General features: G+C 42.4%; 1 protein-coding gene across 2 annotated transcripts in view; it reads left to right on the top strand.

Annotated features, from left to right (window-relative positions):
* MTUS2 (microtubule associated scaffold protein 2) overlaps positions 1–24,319 on the top strand; it is an 866,587-nt gene that overhangs the window by 776,580 nt on the left and 65,688 nt on the right. For both annotated transcript variants that reach the window (XM_077298284.1, XM_077298285.1), the window contains one exon: positions 16,274–16,488. In XM_077298284.1, the coding sequence (XP_077154399.1) occupies positions 16,274–16,488 (215 nt within the window). The remainder of the gene's footprint in view (positions 1–16,273; positions 16,489–24,319) is intronic.

Here is a 24,319-nt window from a genome sequence, read left to right as displayed (position 1 = left end):
AGGGTGTCGTGGTGCGCTCTGCGAAACTCGGATGCTGGATGCTGGGAACTGAGGTGACGTCAGTAAGGTTATCTCAGTTCACAGCGCCCGGTTCTCATGAGGGCAGGGTCGCTGTGAACTGAGATAATCTGAGTTCATAGCAGCTGGTTCTCATGCTGCACAGCACCAGTAGCAGACAAATGAACGTCCGGCACTCGAGCTACCGTGAGACCCGATAGCTGTGAATTAGGTACCTTGAAAGGATACCAGAGTTCACAGCCATTGAGCTTCCCAGCAGCTGCGATGCCCGTAAACTTTGAGGGACACTTTAAGGTTACTTGTGTTTCTAGCTGCTTGAACATCTGAAGGCTGTGAACTAAGGGTATGTGCACACGTCCGGATTTCTTGCAGAAATTTCCTGAAGAAAACCGGAAATTTTCTGCAAGAAATCCGCATTTTTTTTTTTTGCGTTTTTTTTTTCGCGTTTTTTTTAGCATTCTGCAAGCGTAATTAGCTTGCAGAATGCTAAAGTTTTCCAATCGATCTGTAGCATCGCTTGGAAAACTGACTGACAGGTTGGTCACACTTGTCAAACATAGCGTTTGACAAGTGTGACCAAGTTTTTACTATAGATGCTGCTTTTGCAGCATCTATAGTAAAAGATAGAATGTTTAAAAATAATAAAAAAATAAAAAAAATGCTTATACTCACCCGCAGACAGCTGATCTCCTCACCGGCGTCCGTTCCGTATAGATGGTGTGTGCGCGCAGGACCTTCCATGACGTCGCGGTCACGTGAGCGGTCACATGACTGGTCTCGACCAATCACAAGACGGCGACGTCATCGGCAGGTCCTTCACCGCACACCAGCTACAGGAACCGAAGCGACAGCGTGCAGTGGAGAGGCGGGAAGACATCGAAGGTGAGTATAGGACTATTTTTTATTTTAATTCTTTTTTTTTGACCAATTATATGGTGCCCAGTCTGTGGAGGAGAGTCTCCTCTCCTCCACCCTGGGTACCAACCGCACATAATCTGCTTACTTCCCGCATGGTGTGCACAGCTCCGTGCGGGAAGTAAGCAGATCAATGGACTCCCAGGTGTGCGGAATCCCCGCAATTCCGCATTTTAATGAACATGTTGCTTTTTTTTCCACGATGCGATTTTTTCGCGGAAAAAAAGGCTACATTTGCACAAAAAATGCGGAATACACTGAAAATAATGGGAGGCATATGTAAGCGTTTTTTTCGCGTTTTTATCACGTTTTTATAGCAAAAAAACACGAAAAAAACGCGAAAAATACTGAACGTGTGCACATGGCCTAAGGTTACCTTTGGTGTGGATTTTAATGTACTTGTTCATGAATAAAAAAAAAATGAAAAAAACGGTGTGGGGTCCCCCGTAATTTTAAGAACCAGCTGGGAAAGGGGCAAATAGCCATAAAGGTTCCCACGATATTAATACCAGCTCATGGCTGTTCGCTTAGCCTTTACTGGTTATTATAGTTGAGACCCCAAAAAAATGACATGGGGTCCCTACTATATTTACTATCCAGCAAAGGCTAAACAGACAGCTGCAGTCTGTTATTAATAGCCTAGGAAAGGCCAATGGATATTGACCCCCTACTAGACTAAGAACATCAGCCCTCAACTGCCTCAGGAATGGCGCATCCATAAGATGCATAAGAAGCATATGAAAGTCCTGGAGTGGCCTAGCCAGTCTCCAGATCTCAACCCTATAGAAAACCTTTGGAGGGAGTTGAAAGTCCATGTTGCCCAGTGACAGGCCAAAAACATCACTGCTCTAGAGGAGATCTACATGGAGGAATGGGCCAACATACCACCAACAGTGTGTGCCAACCTTGTAAAGACTTACAGAAAGCGTCATTGCCAACAAAGGATGTATAACAAAATATTGAGATGAATTTATGTTAATGACCAAATACTTATTTTCACCATAATTTTCAAAATCTTGCCAAATCAGACAAAGTGATTTTCGGGATTTGTTTTCTCATTTTGACTCTCATAGTTGTGGTCTACCTATGATGTCAATTACAGGCCTCTCTCATCTTTTTTGAGTGGGAGAACTTGCACAATTGGTGGCTGACTAAATACTTTTTTCCCCACTGTAGTTCTGGCACAAGGGCCTTCTTTTGTCTGTGCATGCTCCTAGGCCAGTCTATTAATTTTATTGGCCACTGTACTTTATTTTATTTCCACTGTACTGGTGTGTGGGAGAATTGAACAATTACTGTCAGGTTCACCTATAGATTACAGCTAATTTCTAGGTATTCCAACTGCAGGACTTTGTGTGATTAGTGTATTAAATAGCTAAAAGTAAGGTCGGTAATTCACCTGTCAGATTTTCTGTAGAATTTTCTACATGTGAAAATCGGGTTCCATACATCTCAGTGATTTTTTTCCTGTAGCTTGAATATTGATTTCTGCAAGTTCGATTCAAATGCAAGGAAAAAATGCTGGAATTTGTGCAATAAATCTGCTATAATTATACCTAAGAATAACACCTTCATGACATATATACCTAATTCATTAAACTCATATAGGAGAATTTCCGTATTAAATCATAGGTCATATCTGAGGATTTATATGGGGTAATCGCAGATAATTACAAAAAACCGCAGCAAAACATGATCAACAACACCCGTTTTTATCAAAAGTGACTAACTTTATTGTTTACAATAAATAAGAGCATAAGAGGAGCACAGTTCATACCAAATGCACATGTCAGAAACGCAAGGGTGCACAACGTGGGTGATGATATATAAGTTCAGCAAAATTTATCAAACACAGTCCATCCGGTCCTAATGACACAGATGACTCCACATGGGACTCATATGGTTAATAACGCTAACTAATACACCATACACAGGCATAACCAACCTAAACGACTTATTTACAAATCAGAATCATATTCAATAATAGCGCAAGATATAGTTACCTGAATGGGTACGAAGATCGAACACACCACCGAGTGCACCCGCCCCGACGCGCGTTTCGGCGTGATGGCCTTTTTCAAGGAAAAAGGCCATCACGCCGAAACGCGCGTCGGGGCGGGTGCACTCGGTGGTGTGTTCGATCTTCGTACCCATTCAGGTAACTATATCTTGCGCTATTATTGAATATGATTCTGATTTGTAAATAAGTCGTTTAGGTTGGTTATGCCTGTGTATGGTGTATTAGTTAGCGTTATTAACCATATGAGTCCCATGTGGAGTCATCTGTGTCATTAGGACCGGATGGACTGTGTTTGATAAATTTTGCTGAACTTATATATCATCACCCACGTTGTGCACCCTTGCGTTTCTGACATGTGCATTTGGTATGAACTGTGCTCCTCTTATGCTCTTATTTATTGTAAACAATAAAGTTATTCACTTTTGATAAAAACGGGTGTTGTTGATCGTGTTTTGCTGCGGTTTTTTATAATTATACCTAGAAATGGAGTTTGAGGTCTGCTGGACTGTACATTTAGGCTTAAAGGGCATATATTTAGTTATCATGTCACCCATATTAGTTAACATATTCAGTTCTCATGATAGATTTTACCATCAATTTATAAGTATGATTTCTGTTTCATATTTTATTAATGAGCAGTTTATAGAACCTTATACTGGTTCGGAGAGGAGACACTTGACTTATACATTGCGCACATCAATAACAATTTCTACAGTTTTAAGGAGGATTTACTGAGGTTCTCAGGTTTTGAGAACATCCATAGATAAGATATGAATGGGTCAATGTTTTTTGACCTCAAACACTAGTGATTAAGAAGAGAGCAAAGATGCCAACACTTTCAATGCCATACCCTGGCCAACCCTGTTCGTGGGCTTGTGGCCCAACCCTTCCGTATTGGGCGGTGGACATGGAAAAGATGGATAGCAGTGTCAGGTTACCAGGTTTAGCAGGTTGTCTATCTCTTGGATAAGCTAAAATGACTTTCTGGATTTATGAAAAGTTGTATAACTTTCTAATATACTCCAATTAGAATAATGGCTCCTCCTAAAATAGTCAATCTACCAAGAATCCCACAGCAAGGTGTATATATGGATCGCAGATTATATGTAGTGGCTTCCTTTGTCTTGTAAATGACTTACAGGTTTGCATTTTATCTGGAGCAGTGAGTATACCCCTTGTGGAGGTGGCAGTGTATTTGTAATATTTAGAGACTTTGTAAAATACATTTACAATTGCTCACCACTTTCAACATTTATGTTTGGTGTTAGTGAACAAGAACCCTTTTTTTTTTTTTGCTTACGTTCAGAGGTTAAAAATCTGTAAGGATGGGTTTCCACACAAAAGAAATGCAGCTCAGAGAATTGCAGTTTTTGCAAATTTTTAGCAAAAGCATTGCGATTGAGCAAAAAACTCTCTGAAAATTTGGGAAGATGTTAGTGAAACCATAGGATGCTCATGCTGATCAGACATCCTAATTTTACTGTGCTAAAGTCAATCCTTAAACTGTTTCCGATAATACCAAACGTCTTTGCTCCATCTACTGCAAAACCTCCATAACGTGAACTATATTTTTTTAAACTGTTTAAATAATGTCTGCAATGGGAAAAGTCATGGGATTATGGAAATCATAGGATGGATAGACAGTAGTGATGAGCGACTATACTCCCCAAGCACGCTCGGGTGATCTCCGAGTATTTGGATGTGCACGGAGAATTAGTTTTCTTTGCCTCAGCTGCATGATTTATGGCTGCTAGACAGGCTGAATACATGTAAGGAGTGCCTGTTTGTTAGGGAATTCCCACATATTTTCAGGCTGTCCAGCAGCTGTAAAACTAAATCTCCGAGCACATCCAAATACTCGTAGATCACCCGAGCGTGCTCGGGGAGACCCAAGCAACAATGCTACTCGCTCATCACTAATAGACATGTTACTGATATACAAATGATAAAATAAAAGTGGAAACAACATTTTCAAATCATCTTCATATATACAATATCAAGTATGAATGTCAGATGCAGAAGTCCCGCACTTACACAGTTTGGCTGAGATCAATTAGGTTATTAATAGTTGTCTGAGGAATGTTCTGCCACTTTGAATGCATTTGGAAATGCAAATCATCAAAATCCGCTGCTGGCAGCTCTTTTGCAGTAGCTGACCAATGATGTTCCAAAGATGCTCGATAGAAGACAAGTCTGGAGACGCTGCAGACCATGGTAGCACGTTTATGCCTCGCAGGTTGGTTATAGTAGCACAAGCAACATGCGGCCTAGTGATGTTGTTTCAGAAATATCTTCGGGGACACTTTGAAGAAATGGTCATAACACCAATTCCACGAACAAATCAATGTATATTATATATTAATATATATTATATCAATGTAATATGGTATATTGTACCACACCTCACCATAATACCAGGAGAAAGACTGGTGAGACATTCTCTTGTAAAGGCCTCTCTTTGGCATTACCCACATTATTCCCAAACCAATCTATGGCTATCAGTACATCTACAAAAGTGTGACTTCGAAATGAAGATAGATCTTCATTCCAGCCTCTATTGCCATCTTGCTCTGTACCATGATAGCTTTTGAGTGCAATGGTGTTAGGTCAGTGGAACACCTGTACCTGGACGTCTGGCTCGAGGCTCATTGTCGTGCAAACGTTTTCTGATGGTTACAGACTGACACCGTGTGACAACTTAGGCTTGGCGCATGATGTCTAATTTCACTTGCAGTACAGAATGGAAATCTATGCGTCGTTCATGTAATCCAGCGATTAGTCGTGCAGAGGTTCGCCTCTGTGCATGTCTTGCTGTCATTCAAATTCGTAATTTTCAGGAACATCCAAGGCACCAAAGACTTCTCATAGGGATAAAAGGTAGCTTTAATTCCATTTTTAAAAAACACATGACAAAACTACAAAAGTGAGGTAGATGATGTGATGTTTCAGCCACAATAGGCCTTTTTCAAGTCAGAAATACAGATAATAAGAATTCAGTCATATCAACCATTTTTCTTGTTTGTATTTCTAGCTAGTTGAAAAAGTCCTATTATGGCCGAAATGTTGCATCATGTACCTCACTTTTGTAGTTTTGCCATGTGTTTTTTAAAAATGGAATAAAAGCTACGTGTTATCCCTATGAGAAAGAAGTCTCCAGTGTCTCAGATCTTCTTGAAATAGTGCTGGCTTGGACCTTGTGGGGGTTCACTCCGAGTTTTCAGAGTGGCCACTGGTGCATGACAAATATCCACTGGATTCAAGTTTGGCGTTGTTCTTTGTTCTAGGATACGCGACTAGGAAACGTAGGTATCAAAAGTTGAAAAATGTTTGCCCTTCTCAGGTTGCGACAAGTTGCAATAACTGAATGCAAGATTTTATCGGATTTTTGATGTTTCATGTGTCTACAAAAAATGTGTTTTCATTCCCCTCCCGTACGCCACAGATTGGAGCAAGGTGCTTGAAAATTTGATCCAAACAAGTGATAATTCAGCACCTTAGGTTAAAAGCTTTCAATTCTTTATCGAACCTTCTTTTAAAAACAAAACAAATTTTAGCAGCATCTCCAGAACATGTTATGAAGCGCCAATACGTTTCAGACTAAGTATGGCTCTTGATAACAGAATTTTAAACTTTTAACCCCCGGTGCTGGACTATCTCTTCTTTGGATCTTTATAGCCATGGACTGACTTTTCCATATGCACTCAGTATTACACGGCATAACTTTAAACATTTTCACTTGATTTATAAAACCCTACAGCTTGTCCTTCTTGGTATAATTTCAACATTGAGGAGAGCATATAATGTACCGTATAACTAGTGCAATCAACATGTAGCTGCGTCACCCGTAGAAAAAACCCAGAGATGCAGCCTACAACTAAAGGTACCTTCACACTAAACAACTTTACAACGAGAACGACAACGATCCGTGACGTAGCAGCGTCCTGGATAGCGATCTCGTTGTGTTTGACACGCAGCAGCGATCTGGATCCCGCTGTGATATCGCTGGTCGGAGCTAGAAGTCCAGAACTTTATTTGGTCGTCAGATCGGCGTGTATCGTCGTGTTTAACAGCAAAAGCAACGATGTCAGCGATGTTTTACATGGAGCTAACGACCTGTGAGAACGATAAGTGAGTCACCGTTACGTCACAGGATCGCTCCTGCATCGTTGTGGAGCTGCTGTGTTTGACATCTCTACAGCGATCTAAACAGCGACGCTGCAGCGATCGGCTCGTCTATATCGCTGCAGCGTCGCTGAGTGTGACGGTACCTTAAGTCCTCTTTCACATGTCCATGTTTGCAGTATGTGTTTGTTTTTTTTTTCACAGATTCCACATGTACCCATTATAACCTATGGTGCTATGCACACGTCAGTTTTTTCTGGAAGCATGGATGACAAAGGCCAATAAAAGTCTATGGGTCCATGAAAAACACGTACAGATGGTCTCCATGCAAAGCATAGGATAAGCTGTGTAATTCATTTCTTTTAATAAATATGCAGAGAAAAAGCACCCGCACTGTCCGTCACTGCCAATGAAACTCCTATGTGCGTGCTGCGGTGCTGCTCAGCTTCTGATCACGGGTGCAATAGCCAGGAATAACTGTACTGTCCAATGCAATTAAAGAAGAAAAGATGGCTGCACTCACCGATCTCTTGCAGGTAACTTTATTGATATAACATCTTCACGGCACGGGGGTGTACATAAAAGACCTGTGGGAGCCGAACGACGGCCGTTTCGCACCGATCAGGTGCTTCTACGGGTTCAACGGGTGGACGGAAGTGACGCCTTAAGACAGGTGCAGATTCCTGACACCTCCCTCTGCGTCCCTCCGCCCACCCCTGGTGACAGGTAAGCATAAAAGGATAAAAACATTTAAAAACAATAGTTGCAGAATAACCCTGGCACAGTTGTGACAAATACTAACATCATAATTGCCCTTTTCCCATAAACATGTGATGGGACCCTAACCGACTACTTCCGACCTCTCTCTATTATATCCTCTGGTAATCATCCTACCGGGATCTCATGCTCGCGCTCCTGCAGTCTCTATGTTAACGCACCAGATCTGTCTTGAGATATGCACTGGATATCCCGCCGTAGTCACGGCGATAATGAGACTATACTAGACATCACAGAGGCCCCGTCATCCTACAATCCCCGATATATTAATCACAAAGATAGGGACATTAATTCCTCACCACGCGGTCCTGTATCTTCTAATGGACAACTCTCCTAAGGGGTCTTTTACAAATATATTAACGCGTCTTTGTTCTAACGGGGCCACATTTATTTACAAAAATATAGATAGATCCACTTTATCATTGAGTCCTGCTGGGCCCATAGCCCCCGTACGTATAATCCACGACGCCTCACGCCTCAATAGTGCGTTGTTGCGATCTCCCCCTCTTTTTGGTTGTTCTACTACCTCTAGTCCAGCAAATGTCAGGACCCCTGCGTCACTGTTATGACTTGCTTGAACGTGGTCTATCAATCTTGGTGATCCCTTGCCTGTGATCACGGATCTACAGTGTTCCCTCACCCTTACACAGAGGCACCTAATAGTCTTACCAATATAAAACCGCCGACACGGACACCAGAGAACATAGACCACATATTTAGTCCGACACGTGATCAAATTTGTACATACATGTTTAACCGGACCAACTCGCAGCACTTTATCTGTAATGTGTTGCCCACACAATGAACAGTGCCCACACCTGTAGTTACCCCGGGGTGCACTGTTTTCCAGCCAATTATGAGGTTTATCCTCTTTCACCTGATTTTGTACTATGACATCTCTGATTCTCCTACTTCTTCTATTGGAGATCAAGGGGCCCCTGGCTGCCACTTCTACCAGGTCTCTATCACTTTCCAAGAGATGCCAATTGCTCCGGATCGCTGTCCTTATCTGTCTGTCCATAGGTCCATACTGAAAGCAAAAGGTAAACCTCTTACCCACAGTACGCAAATCACCTTCTCCATAATTTGGCTGTCCGTCCACCTTTTTACAAGCATCCTGCCAAACTCGATCTGGGTACCCTCGATATTTAAGCCTTTTTCCCAATTCACTAGATTGCTTACAGAAGCCCTCCTGGGTATTATTGGTCCTCTTAGTTCTCACCAATTGTCCATACGGTAAGCTACACTTCGTATGATACGGATGATAACTATCGAAGTGCATTAATGCATTTGTGGCTACCGCTTTCCGATACACTGATGTAATAATGGCTCCTTCTACTATGTCTACACTGACATCTAGGAAATCGAGATGGTGCCCCCCAAAAACTGAGGTGAATGCCATCCCCATATCGTTATCATTGAGTGACCTGACAAATTGGGAAAAGGCCTCCTCTGACCCATCCCATACTACAAACATGTCATCAATATAGCGCAGAAACATTTTTATGTGTTTAAAAAACACGTTTTTGGTAGAGTAGACATGCAATTCTTCGAAGTGTCCCAAATACAGATTTGCTAGAGTACATGCTGCCGGAGTCCCCATGGCAGTGCCGACCACCTGCTGGTACCAGATGTCCAGAAACGTAAAGGCATTATGTGTTAGAATGAACTTGAGACCACTGCAGATAAAATCTATGACCCCCTCACTTGTACGTGTGGTCCTCAGAATTTGGCGCACTGAGTTCACCCCCTGTTCCTGCGGGATGCGTGTGTATAGACTAGTGACGTCAATCGATGCCAGGTGGAAACCTGGCTGCCATGTAAACTGTTGAATCTGTTTCAAAAATCCACCTGTGTCTTTAATATATGATGGAATTTGCACCAGCAGTGGTCTCAGTAGCCAATCTACATATTTGGATAATGGCTCGGTGAGGGACCCCACACCGGAGACGATCGGTCGTCCGGGCGGGTCTACCTCTGATTTATGAATTTTCGGGACATAGTACCAGTGTGGCCTCCTGGGGGACTCCGGCAGCAACCTCTCGGCAGTCTTAGATGATAGTACTCCCATTTCTACTGTATGCCTTAACAAGGTACGTAATTCGTTCATAAATTTACGAGTGGGGTCATTCGACAGCCTGATATATGTGGTCTCATCTCCTAACTGTCTAAGAGATTCCTTTATGTACCCCTCTTTGGGAATTAAAACTGTTTTGCCCCCCTTGTCGGCCGGGCGAATTACTGTGTCTCTCCACCCCTTGATCTCTTTTAGTGCGCTATATTCCTCAGATGTCAAATTTGATGGGGCTTTTGGGTAGATTAACGCTTCTACGTCCCTTAGCACCTGGGCTTCAAACAAGTCTATGACATTCCCCGGTGACACTGGGGGCATGTATTTAGAGGGCACTCCTCCCGTGAATGGTGTTACCACCCTTACGGGATCTATTGAATATTCACGGGCATCCTCCGTGATACTCAATAGTAGTTCTGCGTCTTTGCGGACATCTGCTAACACTTCAAGGCTAGTACCCGCCATGAAACCCAGTGGTCCTATTTCACACGGACTCTCACCCTCTAATTTATTCTGTGTTTCTGGAACTTTCAAAAAATGTTTAAATAGATGAATCTTGCGTATGGACTTAAATAGATCTACCCTAAACTCAGCAATGTCGAAATCATTTGGAATACAAAAATTCAGGCCTTTTGCTAATAGTGATAGGTGTGCATGATTTAATACGTGGTCAGTCAGGTTTAATACATGTTGTTCGTGGGATTGTTTTAATGTTTCTGCCTCCACGAAACTTGCTTCCGCTTGCGTTCTTGAACAAAGCCTCCTCTTCTTGCCTCCTCGGCGCGTCCGCCTCCACCTAAAGGGAGATTGGTCTCCTGTACTTCCAAGAAACCTTGGCTTTCTACTGAGCTGACTGAGGCCGCTGCCCCTTCGCTCTGACTTGAGTCAGACTCAGTCGTGATGTAGTCCTTCTTTTGATATGCAGACCGTTTCCTATATCGCCTCCTATTCTGACCGTGATGTACTGTGTCTGTATATTTTCTGCCTTCAGCTATTTGTTGTTTTTGCCAGGTGAACACTGTTCCCTGATCAAAGTCTTTTTTGTCCCTCATAAACTTGTCTCGCTTGCGTTGTTTCACCTCAGCTTGAATTGGGATAAGTTTCATTTCAATCTTCTTATTTAATTGCGTCCACTGTTGTTCTGTTAATCTCTTCTGTAGTTCGATTTTAGTTTTTTCAATATCAGATTCTATACTCTCATAGTTCTGAATGTTTGAAGTCAGAACTAGTTGTAACAGATCTTGCGAGCACTTAAGCATAATTTGTTCCCATTTGGTACGGAAGCTCGGGTCCTGTGAAAAGTGCGATATCTCCTTCCACACTCTTAAGCCTCGTGGTACACGACCACTCTCTACATATGAGGCCAATGAATTATTCGTCCAAAAGACTTTCACCTCACGTTCAGATAGATTGAGCAATTTAAACTCCAGGGCTTTCGTGCTTGTGAGTCACAAGCTGCAGCAGCGAGTACAGGTTTACAAGCCGGCCGGGTGGGTGTTACTCAATACTTTAGAGACTGTGAGGTAGCCGATGAGGTGCAGACGTTAAGCACGAAAGCCCTGGAGTTTAAATTGCTCAATCTATCTGAACGTGAGGTGAAAGTCTTTTGGACGAATAATTCATTGGCCTCATATGTAGAGAGTGGTCGTGTACCACGAGGCTTAAGAGTGTGGAAGGAGATATCGCACTTTTCACAGGACCCGAGCTTCCGTACCAAATGGGAACAAATTATGCTTAAGTGCTCGCAAGATCTGTTACAACTAGTTCTGACTTCAAACATTCAGAACTATGAGAGTATAGAATCTGATATTGAAAAAACTAAAATCGAACTACAGAAGAGATTAACAGAACAACAGTGGACGCAATTAAATAAGAAGATTGAAATGAAACTTATCCCAATTCAAGCTGAGGTGAAACAACGCAAGCGAGACAAGTTTATGAGGGACAAAAAAGACTTTGATCAGGGAACAGTGTTCACCTGGCAAAAACAACAAATAGCTGAAGGCAGAAAATATACAGACACAGTACATCACGGTCAGAATAGGAGGCGATATAGGAAACGGTCTGCATATCAAAAGAAGGACTACATCACGACTGAGTCTGACTCAAGTCAGAGCGAAGGGGCAGCGGCCTCAGTCAGCTCAGTAGAAAGCCAAGGTTTCTTGGAAGTACAGGAGACCAATCTCCCTTTAGGTGGAGGCGGACGCGCCGAGGAGGCAAGAAGAGGAGGCTTTGTTCAAGAACGCAAGCGGAAGCAAGTTTCGTGGAGGCAGAAACATTAAAACAATCCCACGAACAACATGTATTAAACCTGACTGACCACGTATTAAATCATGCACACCTATCACTATTAGCAAAAGGCCTGAATTTTTGTATTCCAAATGATTTCGACATTGCTGAGTTTAGGGTAGATCTATTTAAGTCCATACGCAAGATTCATCTATTTAAACATTTTTTGAAAGTTCCAGAAACACAGAATAAATTAGAGGGTGAGAGTCCGTGTGAAATAGGACCACTGGGTTTCATGGCGGGTACTAGCCTTGAAGTGTTAGCAGATGTCCGCAAAGACGCAGAACTACTATTGAGTATCACGGAGGATGCCCGTGAATATTCAATAGATCCCGTAAGGGTGGTAACACCATTCACGGGAGGAGTGCCCTCTAAATACATGCCCCCAGTGTCACCGGGGAATGTCATAGACTTGTTTGAAGCCCAGGTGCTAAGGGACGTAGAAGCGTTAATCTACCCAAAAGCCCCATCAAATTTGACATCTGAGGAATATAGCGCACTAAAAGAGATCAAGGGGTGGAGAGACACAGTAATTCGCCCGGCCGACAAGGGGGGCAAAACAGTTTTAATTCCCAAAGAGGGGTACATAAAGGAATCTCTTAGACAGTTAGGAGATGAGACCACATATATCAGGCTGTCGAATGACCCCACTCGTAAATTTATGAACGAATTACGTACCTTGTTAAGGCATACAGTAGAAATGGGAGTACTATCATCTAAGACTGCCGAGAGGTTGCTGCCGGAGTCCCCCAGGAGGCCACACTGGTACTATGTCCCGAAAATTCATAAATCAGAGGTAGACCCGCCCGGACGACCGATCGTCTCCGGTGTGGGGTCCCTCACCGAGCCATTATCCAAATATGTAGATTGGCTACTGAGACCACTGCTGGTGCAAATTCCATCATATATTAAAGACACAGGTGGATTTTTGAAACAGATTCAACAGTTTACATGGCAGCCAGGTTTCCACCTGGCATCGATTGACGTCACTAGTCTATACACACGCATCCCGCAGGAACAGGGGGTGAACTCAGTGCGCCAAATTCTGAGGACCACACGTACAAGTGAGGGGGTCATAGATTTTATCTGCAGTGGTCTCAAGTTCATTCTAACACATAATGCCTTTACGTTTCTGGACATCTGGTACCAGCAGGTGGTCGGCACTGCCATGGGGACTCCGGCAGCATGTACTCTAGCAAATCTGTATTTGGGACACTTCGAAGAATTGCATGTCTACTCTACCAAAAACGTGTTTTTTAAACACATAAAAATGTTTCTGCGCTATATTGATGACATGTTTGTAGTATGGGATGGGTCAGAGGAGGCCTTTTCCCAATTTGTCAGGTCACTCAATGATAACGATATGGGGATGGCATTCACCTCAGTTTTTGGGGGGCACCATCTCGATTTCCTAGATGTCAGTGTAGACATAGTAGAAGGAGCCATTATTACATCAGTGTATCGGAAAGCGGTAGCCACAAATGCATTAATGCACTTCGATAGTTATCATCCGTATCATACGAAGTGTAGCTTACCGTATGGACAATTGGTGAGAACTAAGAGGACCAATAATACCCAGGAGGGCTTCTGTAAGCAATCTAGTGAATTGGGAAAAAGGCTTAAATATCGAGGGTACCCAGATCGAGTTTGGCAGGATGCTTGTAAAAAGGTGGACGGACAGCCAAATTATGGAGAAGGTGATTTGCGTACTGTGGGTAAGAGGTTTACCTTTTGCTTTCAGTATGGACCTATGGACAGACAGATAAGGACAGCGATCCGGAGCAATTGGCATCTCTTGGAAAGTGATAGAGACCTGGTAGAAGTGGCAGCCAGGGGCCCCTTGATCTCCAATAGAAGAAGTAGGAGAATCAGAGATGTCATAGTACAAAATCAGGTGAAAGAGGATAAACCTCATAATTGGCTGGAAAACAGTGCACCCCGGGGTAACTACAGGTGTGGGCACTGTTCATTGTGTGGGCAACACATTACAGATAAAGTGCTGCGAGTTGGTCCGGTTAAACATGTATGTACAAATTTGATCACGTGTCGGACTAAATATGTGGTCTATGTTCTCTGGTGTCCGTGTCGGCGGTTTTATATTGGTAAGACTATTAGGTGCCTCTGTGTAAGGGTGAGGGAACACTGTAGATCCGTGATCACAGGCAAGGGATCACCAAGATTGATAGACCACGTTCAAGCAAGTCATAACAGTGACGCAGGGGTCCTGACATTTGCTGGACTAGAGGTAGTAGAACAACCAAAAAGAGGGGGAGATCGCAACAACGCACTATTGAGGCGTGAGGCGTCGTGGATTATACGTACGGGGGCTATGGGCCCAGCAGGACTCAATGATAAAGTGGATCTATCTATATTTTTGTAAATAAATGTGGCCCCGTTAGAACAAAGACGCGTTAATATATTTGTAAAAGACCCCTTAGGAGAGTTGTCCATTAGAAGATACAGGACCGCGTGGTGAGGAATTAATGTCCCTATCTTTGTGATTAATATATCGGGGATTGTAGGATGACGGGGTCCTCTGTGATGTCTAGTATAGTCTCATTATCGCCGTGACTACGGCGGGATATCCAGTGCATATCTCAAGACAGATCTGGTGCGTTAACATAGAGACTGCAGGAGCGCGAGCATGAGATCCCGGTAGGATGATTACCAGAGGATATAATAGAGAGAGGTCGGAAGTAGTCGGTTAGGGTCCCATCACATGTTTATGGGAAAAGGGCAATTATGATGTTAGTATTTGTCACAACTGTGCCAGGGTTATTCTGCAACTATTGTTTTTAAATGTTTTTATCCTTTTATGCTTACCTGTCACCAGGGGTGGGCGGAGGGACGCAGAGGGAGGTGTCAGGAATCTGCACCTGTCTTAAGGCGTCACTTCCGTCCACCCGTTGAACCCGTAGAAGCACCTGATCGGTGCGAAACGGCCGTCGTTCGGCTCCCACAGGTCTTTTATGTACACCCCCGTGCCGTGAAGATGTTATATCAATAAAGTTACCTGCAAGAGATCGGTGAGTGCAGCCATCTTTTCTTCTTTAATTGTAATTCATTTCTTTCTTTAACCATACTGGAAAAAAGCTGATGGTAAACACGGGCACACGGATGACACATTAATTCAAAACACTGATGGCACTAGTACCGTGTTTAAACACAGACGTGTAAAGTAAAGCCATGTTCACACGTTCAGTATTTAGTCAGTATTTTACCTCAGTATTTGTAAGCCAAAACCAGGAGAGGAACAATCAGAGGAAAAGTATAATAGAAATGCATCACCACTTCTGTATTTATCACCCACTCCTGGTTTTGGCTTACAAATATACTGAGGTAAAATACTGAACGTGTGAACATGGCTCTAAGGTTGAGTATGAAAGTGAGTTACGTCTTGTTGGTGGATGTCACTTAAGAGGACGGTGACTATGTTGGGTTCTTAGGAAACCCCTAAATGGGAATCATTTGGCCTTTACTCTAATGGATGTTTGTAGTTGTCTTTTATGGGGAATTGTGGCTGTCGCTGTGGCACAGATAAAACCTTTCTTAAATTAACACTCAAGGAAGAGATCATGGCATCAAAAGTGAACGTAATGCAACAAAGCCATTATTTGTATTGTTAGGTAATGAATTAGACTCTTCCGCACCAGGATATCTTTTGCGTTTTAAGAAACATATAGTTAGTGATGTTCTTACAGCTTTCCTGTATCAGGGTCCTGTAACCAGCTCTCTGGTGGTCTTTAAATGTAATTGATGAGGTGGTCCCTGGTGTGCGTTCTCTGTGCTGCTTCCATAGAAGATCGGAAAGTTTTCATTTTGGAATCAGGAGCGCTCTGTTGCAAGGTGTAAGGTAATTGTGTGCAGACTTGTGGTTATGTGGTGGCCACTAATCTGTCACACCTTGGAGTATTATTCATGTCATTCATAGCATGGTATACCGTAAGTTGCAATTCTGTGCAGTCATAAGGGAAGAAGTCCTCCTGATTTTGTAAGCGGCAATCTGATGAAGTTTCTGGATAATCTCTCATGTACTCTGCTGTTCTTCTTTAATCTTTTAGCCTTCAACACAACGAGGTGCGAGAAATTACAAAAAGAGAAGGAGGAATTGGAAATCAAATTTGATAATGAAGTGAAGAAACTGGAACATCATCAGCAAGAAGAATTGCAGTCACTGAAGGAGCGACTACAGCATCAATATGATAGAGACATGGAGCACTTGCGGCTGGAGCAGAGCTCCCAACTACTCCAGATCCGCTCTCAACACCAAGGCCAGGTCAGTACAAGTCTGTTATTGTTGGGAATGGGACAGGTAAGGGGAGAATAGTCCTTACCTATAGGTATAAAATATTCACTTTGTACCTCTATGTCTTACTCAAGTCTAAAATTTGTCTGGCACATGTCTTCTTCCTGCCAGGACTCTACGGTGCAGAATGTAACAAGCAGATATCTATGGCTGATCACTTCTAGAGCTTTTTTACAGCTTTTCCCCTCACTTACGCAGTAAGAGTACCTCCATTTTGTTCAATCCCATAATAAGTGTCCCCAAAAATAATATATTACAGTTATATCCCTTTTTATACCCCCTGCATAGTAGAAATATCCCCCTTACAGCAGATATGCCTATGACCCCCAGTAAAGTAATAGAATTCCCTTTTGTGCCCAAATACCGTAGTAATGCCCTCCAATTCCCTAACACTGGCACCATATAGTAGAAATGTCTACTGTTTTATTCTCCTATACAGCTGTAATGTATAGAGTAAAAATGTCCTCTTTGTGGCCCCAAACATTAAGTGTCCCCCATGTGACACCCACACATTAATAATTTCCCCCAAGTGTCCTCTGTCCATTAACAATTGCATCCTTTGTGGCTCCCATAAAGTAGCAATGTCCGTAATTCAATAATAGTGGCTTCAAAGTGGTCCTTTTCACACAGCGGATAAAGAGGCCAATGTCACATCTGTCTCTGCTCCCTTGACACGTGGCTCGATGTTCTGTCTTCTTCTGGGGCAGGTGGCCGTGATGTCATTGTGCTGCCTGTAGTAGGATGGTGAAGTTCTCTATAGCTGCATAGGCCTGAGGCTTGTATAGGTAATGCCGAGCAGGGAACCAGTGGCTCTTTGCTCCGCAATAATTTTCAGCTGGATGTTCATCCTGACCACTATTGGAACCCATTCTTGTCCGGCTTTGACCATACTCTCACTCACTATGTCGACAATCTTTATTTCTCTGGTTATTCTACATATTCTACATAGTTAGAAACATTGAGCACCTAAACACCCACTAAGGAGGGTATTTGGAGGTTTGTGTCAGAAAATGAACCTCTGACCAGTGACCACTATTACCAATTACAACATTATTCATCAGAAAATTTTTAAACAATTTTCGAAAAACATCCAAAGTAAAATATCATCTTTGGTATGTATAAATTTGTGTCTTCTACTTTCTAAAGTACAAAAAAAACCTAGGGAAAAAAAATAACACTCCCTTCTTCTGTTCACTGCCAATCCAGTATCAGAAGTCCCACCAGTCCTTGTTTTCAAACATGTCGCTACTACAACAAATCGGTGTATAACACATCTGGCACCTCCCAGATATGAGGCGGGCTCAGCTCCATACATGAAAAAGAAAAATACTGATAATACTATCATTAAATTGGGGTGGCGGACTGAACACTTGGTCTGACATTTGTGTAATCCAAAGACCTGGTGGTGCTCAGCTAAAAGTCCCAAGCAGGAAAGACCAAGTATTCTGTCCGAAACAAAAGACGAAAAGGTTAGCGGCACTCACTGGTGAAGATAAAACAGACATTCTTTATTCAAATCTTTTAAAACATTGCAGCGAGGAGAGGAGTAGCGGGTGTGGCTGTGCAGACGACGGCCGTTTCGGGTCTGAGTATCAACATTTCCGTTTAACTCATAAAATTAAGATATCGTCAAAATGGACAATAAGAGAAATAACTACTATTCAGGCGATTCTGGTCTAACAGATCTTTCAAATTCTTGCTGCGCCCATACTATATTAATGGACTTTGGGACGCTACTTCCTGCAAGTCTGCATCACTACTTAAGAAACACCAGTATGTTTCATGGTTGACCATAGAATTTTCTCCATAGGACCATACTTAAAATTAAAGGTGAGTTATTTCTTTCCCCCCGCCCCACCCAATGCGTTCCCCACATCTTTTGCCTATGTGGGTTTTTCTACAAAGGAAAAATGATCAGACATCTATTCGTCAGGTTCAGGGATCATGTTCAAACAATAGAGACAGGAAAAGCATTTCCAAAATTTATACAACACATGCGAGAGATTACTCTTAGGCTATGTTCACACGATGCGGTTTTTGCTGCGGATCCGCAGCGGATTTGCAACTGCAGATCCGCATCCTTTTTCCATGCAGGGTACAGTACAATGTTACCCTATGGAAAAAAAAACCCGCTGTTCCCACGTTCCTTTTTTCCGCTGGAAAATCCACGCTGATTTTCTGCGGAAAAAAAGAAGTACCATGTCAATTCTTTCTGCGGATTCCGCAGCGGGTTTCCACCTGCACCAATAGGAAAATGCAGCTGGAAACCCGCAGTGGAATCCGCAGAAGAAAAAGGACTGAAAACCGCAGTGAAAACCACCGCAGGTTTTGCACTGCGGTTTTCACAAATCAGGACCTGAAAAATCCGCAGCAAAAAAAGGATCGTGTGAACAAGGCCTTTTTGTCCATTTTGATGATGTTTTAATTGTATGAGTTAAAAGGAAATGTTCTCACAGTTCATAGTTAAGGGGTTAAAACTACTTTCACAATGCTGATGCTATAAAACACAACTGCGTTTTCGCAAGTGAAAATATTCGGTGTCAGAAGCTGCATTTTTGCTATCTGGGAACGTGAACTAAAGGACCATTTAGCCTGCAAGATTAATGTGAACGAGCTTTCTTAGGAACCCTAGTTTCCCAATGATTGTGTAGTCTAAACAGGCTGCTGATCAATAGTTGAATGAGCAAAATGTTATTTTGTCAATTTGTGATGTACAAAAGATCGTCGTTCTCAGCAGCACATCGTTCTGTGTAAACAAGACCAGTGCTGCCGAGAACAATGGCAGCCTGTGTGTAATGAATGATCCATTATGGATTATTTAGTGTATTTCCGAAGCCACATCAGCCTGTGTAAACAGGCTTCTGAATGGCAGCAGACCAGCGAGCATGTTGTCTGTCGAATAAAACGGCGCATTATAAAATATCCTAAGGTTCTAAGAATCAAAGAAAATAATTTGATGCAGAATGAAGCAAGAGCTATGGGTGGACCCACAATTGAGCAACGTATATGAGAATCCACCACTTATGAGGTCTCCTCTATCCATTATTCTCGTTACACCTTATTGTTTCTGAACTTTTGGCAATGCCGTTCCTTGCAATGTTCTCAAAGTCAGAGCACAGTATCGTAACACTTTGACTTTCTGATGATCTCGGATCTAATCGACTGCCTGTGGTCCCTGCATTTAGGACTCCACATGATATGGTAGATTCTCAGAAGTCTTCATCATGCTCTCAGTAGGAAATAAGACTCGCTGGCCATAACAGTGACTTACTTGCCATATTTACTCATAATTAGCAGCATTCCCTGTGTAATTGGTAATTATGTGTTACGGTAGATTCTGCTTGTAACACTTGTATTGCCCAGAATGATGGATGTTCATTTCACATGTGCTGCACCCTCCCGGAGGAATATATAGCAAGCTTTTAATACCCGCACCTAAATCTATAATTTATAGACATGTCTAAATACTGATGCTATGTAGCTGCCAGCAGTTCATATATTACAGGGGTGAAATGCGTGGAGACATGCCTGTGCCCTATAATTGGAAATATCTGACATCCTGACAACGAGCAGATCTATTCGATAAGAGTTCAGTAATAATACAGCAGCAATTCATCATTGATTGATCCACACAGATATAGAGAATCAGATTACAGAACATTACGAACCCTTCCATACAACGATGCCGAACACTGAACAGATAACATCTGCATATGGCAAACATCAGCAAAACTCAAGCACCCACAAAACAATTCTCTTTTTATAAGCTACTAGTTCTTTATGTGAAATGAGTCTGAACCCAGAAGAAACCCATGAAAAGCGGAGATCACATAAACTCCTTGCAGATGTTGTCCTTGGTGGGATTTCAACACAGGACCCCAGCCCTGCAAGCAGAGGTGTAGCTAAGGGTTCAGCTCAGGGGACGTGAAACATTTAACTAACCGGTAACCCTGATTACAGCTATGGGGGTGCACTGATATTACCGCCACTTGTTAGGGATATTTGGCTTCTGATGCGACCTCGATGAGCTGGAGCATTATCGTCCATGAAGATGAAATTAAGTCTGTGTTGTTCGTGCAGAGGCACAATGACTAGATTAATGATGTTATTTAAGTAGTAGGGGCTTATCACTGTACTATTCATAAAGTGTAGGACAGTTTTGTATTTACTAGACACACCTGCCCACACTGTAATACCACCACCAAAGGCTCGTCCGTTGACAAAAGTGGCAGATGCATAGAGATCTCCTTGACATCTCCAATATAATTTCTGATCATCGTGAATGAACTTTCATCAGTGAACAGATTTGAGGCCCACTGGTCCCTAGTCCAGTGTAGATGCTCCCTGTAATGACGCCTGTGCCTGGTGTTGTGGTCAGGTACCTTTGCAGGTCATCTAGCCCACAGATTACGCTGATATGAATGGTTTCGTATGGTCTGCCATGACACTTGGGTGTCTACCACCTGCTTTAAATGTGCCTGGAGTTGTGTGGCCTTCATCAACCGGATCGGAAGGGAATTGTTCACAATGAAGCAGTCATCAGTGCGAGATGTGGCCAAAGGACATTCACTTCTCTGCCTTTCTGTGACACTTCTAGTCTATTTGTATCTCTGATACAACCTGCTGATGACTCTGTGACACTCTAAGCTCCGTGGCCGCTTCCATCTGAGAACATCCTGCTTGAAGCCTCACAATGGCCAGGTACTGATCATCAATTGTAGTCTTGGTCTCATACTGTCAAAATGTGAACAGCATGATGAGGAGGACAGTTTAAATACCAATTCTAATTGAACACCAAAATGTATTGGCCGATTCATGGATCAAACACCTGTTGTGAATTTTGCCAATAAGTTCCTTGTTAGAGAACAGCAAGTTGTGCAAAAAGTACTGAAACATTGAACAAGTGGACATGGGCATTCAAAGGTTTAGAGATGGTCACATTAAGTTCACTTTAAAAGGTTAGAGGGCATTTTAGGATCATTCTGAAATGTCACCATAAAGCCAAATGTCCCTAACTTTTTGTGAGTAGTGTATATATAGTGACTTACAGCTGATGTTTTTTCTGATGGAGTCATTCACTTTTCCCGTCTTTTCCTTCTGGCCCAGACCAACATTACAACTTCTTGAGCCAAAACTCGTCTGCAGAGATTTCAACAAAGACACATTTGACTTCTCACATTTCCAGCCCCACCACCATCTATTCCCAACCTGTACTAACTTAACTTCTCATCCTGCTGATATCTCAATATTGAGCCGCTGTCCCTATCACCTGCTGTTTGGCTCAATAATAGTGCTCTTCTTAGTTCCCCACATAAAAATACCAACCACGGTCACCCTTACATAGTAATAATGCCTCCTTATTGCCGTCTAGATGGTAAAATATCCCTCTAGAAAAAAATCCACTGTACATGTGCCCTAGAAAAGTGTTCACATTTTGCCCCTTTGACGGCCACAATACTGAGTGCCCCAATAACACTAATGCTTCTTAAATGCCCACTTAACATTTATTAATGTCCACTAAGTCCCCCCTTGATCACCTTCTCTACATACAGTATGATACCCCCACAGATCCTCTATACATAGTATGATGTCTCCACTGCTTCCCCAAAACACAACATAATGACCCCCCCAGAAGCTCCCACCGTAGAATCCACACTGTATAATGAACCTCACACTGTATATTAGCTCCAACACAGTATACTGTGTAATTGTATTTTCTCCCCATGTTTGTGTGGGTTTCCTCCAGGTACTCCGGTTTCCTCCCATACTCCAAAGACATAGGGAATCTAGATTGTGAGCCCCATCGGGGACAGTGTTGATAATGTCTGTAAAGCACTGCTGAATATGTTGGTGCTATATAAATAAAAGATGATTATTATTAATTGTATTAGTTAGTGATTGGGTGAAGCCATTTATTGTCAAACTACTGTGTTTTCTCTTTTTAAATCATAATGACAACCCAAAACATCCAAATGACTCAGATCAAAAGTTCACATACCCCATTTCTTAATGCCGTGTATTGCCCCCTCTAACATCAATGACAGCTTGAAGTCTTTTGTGGCAGTTGTGGATGAGGTTCTTTATTTTCTCTGATGGTAAAGCTGTCCACTCTTCTTGGCAAAAAGCCTCCAGTTCCTGTAAATTCCTGGGCTGTCTAACATGAACTGTGCGCTTGAGATCTCCCAGAGTGGCTCAATGATATTGAGGTCAGGAGACTGAGATGGCCACTCCAGAACCTTCACTTTGTTCTGCTGTAGTCAATGACAGGTCGACTTGGCCTTGTGCTTTGGATCGTTGTCATGATGGAACATCCAAGTACGTCCCATGCGCAGCTCTCGGGCTGATGAGTGCAAATTTGCCTCCAGTATTTGCTGATAACGTGCTGCATTCATCTTTCCTTCAACTTTGACCAAGTTTCCTGTGCCTTTGTAGCTCACACATCCCAAAATATCAGCGATCCACATCCATGCTTTACATTAGGAATGGTGTTCCTTTCATCATAGGCCTTGTTGATCTCTCTCCAAATGTAACGTTTATGGTTGTGGCCAAAAAGTTCAGTTTTGGTCTCATCACTCCAAATTACCTTGTTCCAGAAGTTTTGAGGCTGTTCTCTGTTCTGTTTTGCGTATTGTAGGCGAGATACTTTGTGGCTTTTGCGCAGTAATGGTTTTCTTCTGGTGACTCGACCATGCAGCCCATTTTTCTTCAAGTGCCTCCTTATTGTGCATCTTGAAACAGCCACACTGCTAGTTTTCAGAGCATCCTGTATTTCAGTTGATGTTATTTGTGGGTTTTCTTTGCATCCTGAACAATTTTCCTGGTAGTTGTGGACAACATTTTTGTTAGTCTACCTGACAGTGGTTTTGTTTTTACAGAGCCCCTGATTTTCCATTTGTTAATCACAGTTTGAACGCTGCTGACTGGCATTATCAATTCCTTGGATATCTTTTTATATCCCTTTCCTATTTTATACAGTTCAACTACCTTTTCCCATAGATCCATTGACAGATCTTTTGCTTTCTCCATGAATCACAATCCAGAAACATCAGTGGCTGGATGAAAGATGCAAGAGTCTGTCTGGATTCCAGAAACGCACTCAGCTTTTATGCACACACATTGATTACAAGCAAACTGGTCACAGATGAGGATGTTACCTTTAGTAGCCATTCAAACCCATTTGTGCCAACTTCTGTGCATCAGGCCAAAATCACCAGGTTATGTAAACTTTTGATCAGGGTCATTTGGATGTTTTGGGCTGTCATTATGATTTTAAAAGAGAAAATACAGTTGTTTGACAATAAATGGCTTCACCTAACCCCTAACCATGAGTGGAGATAAAGTTTTGGTGTTATCATTCATATTCTCTGAAAAAAGGCCAAGAAAGCAAAAATTCTGCCAAGGTATGTAAACAATTTTGAGCACAACTGTAGTATCTATTTTTGGCAGCAAGGTACAGTATCAGATACACAAATTAATCAAACGTATAGCTTCCTATTGCCTTCACTACTGTGTTGCTGGTAGGAAAGAGAGAGTGGATTTCTAATGTGGCTGCAATTATTCATAGTCAGTTATGCCAGCTCTGTGGGGTCGGCAGGCTCATTATCAATGGCTGTGCTGATATCTCCCAAAGTAATTAGACCAGCATACCAAGCATACTGCTTGCTTCTTCTTAATTGTATCTGTTCTACAGGATCGGAAGGCTCATTGTCAATGGCTGTACTGAAACCACCTTAATTCACAAAGTCAGCATATCACGCATGTTGCTTATTGTCAGTATCCTTACTGTCTACTTATCAACAAA

The sequence above is a fragment of the Ranitomeya variabilis genome, chromosome 3 (assembly GCF_051348905.1).
Source record: "Ranitomeya variabilis isolate aRanVar5 chromosome 3, aRanVar5.hap1, whole genome shotgun sequence".
In the NCBI taxonomy this organism is placed as follows: domain Eukaryota; kingdom Metazoa; phylum Chordata; class Amphibia; order Anura; family Dendrobatidae; genus Ranitomeya; species Ranitomeya variabilis.
The sequence above is the reverse complement of the archived record's forward strand: the minus strand, read 5'-3'. Positions and strand labels throughout refer to the sequence as shown.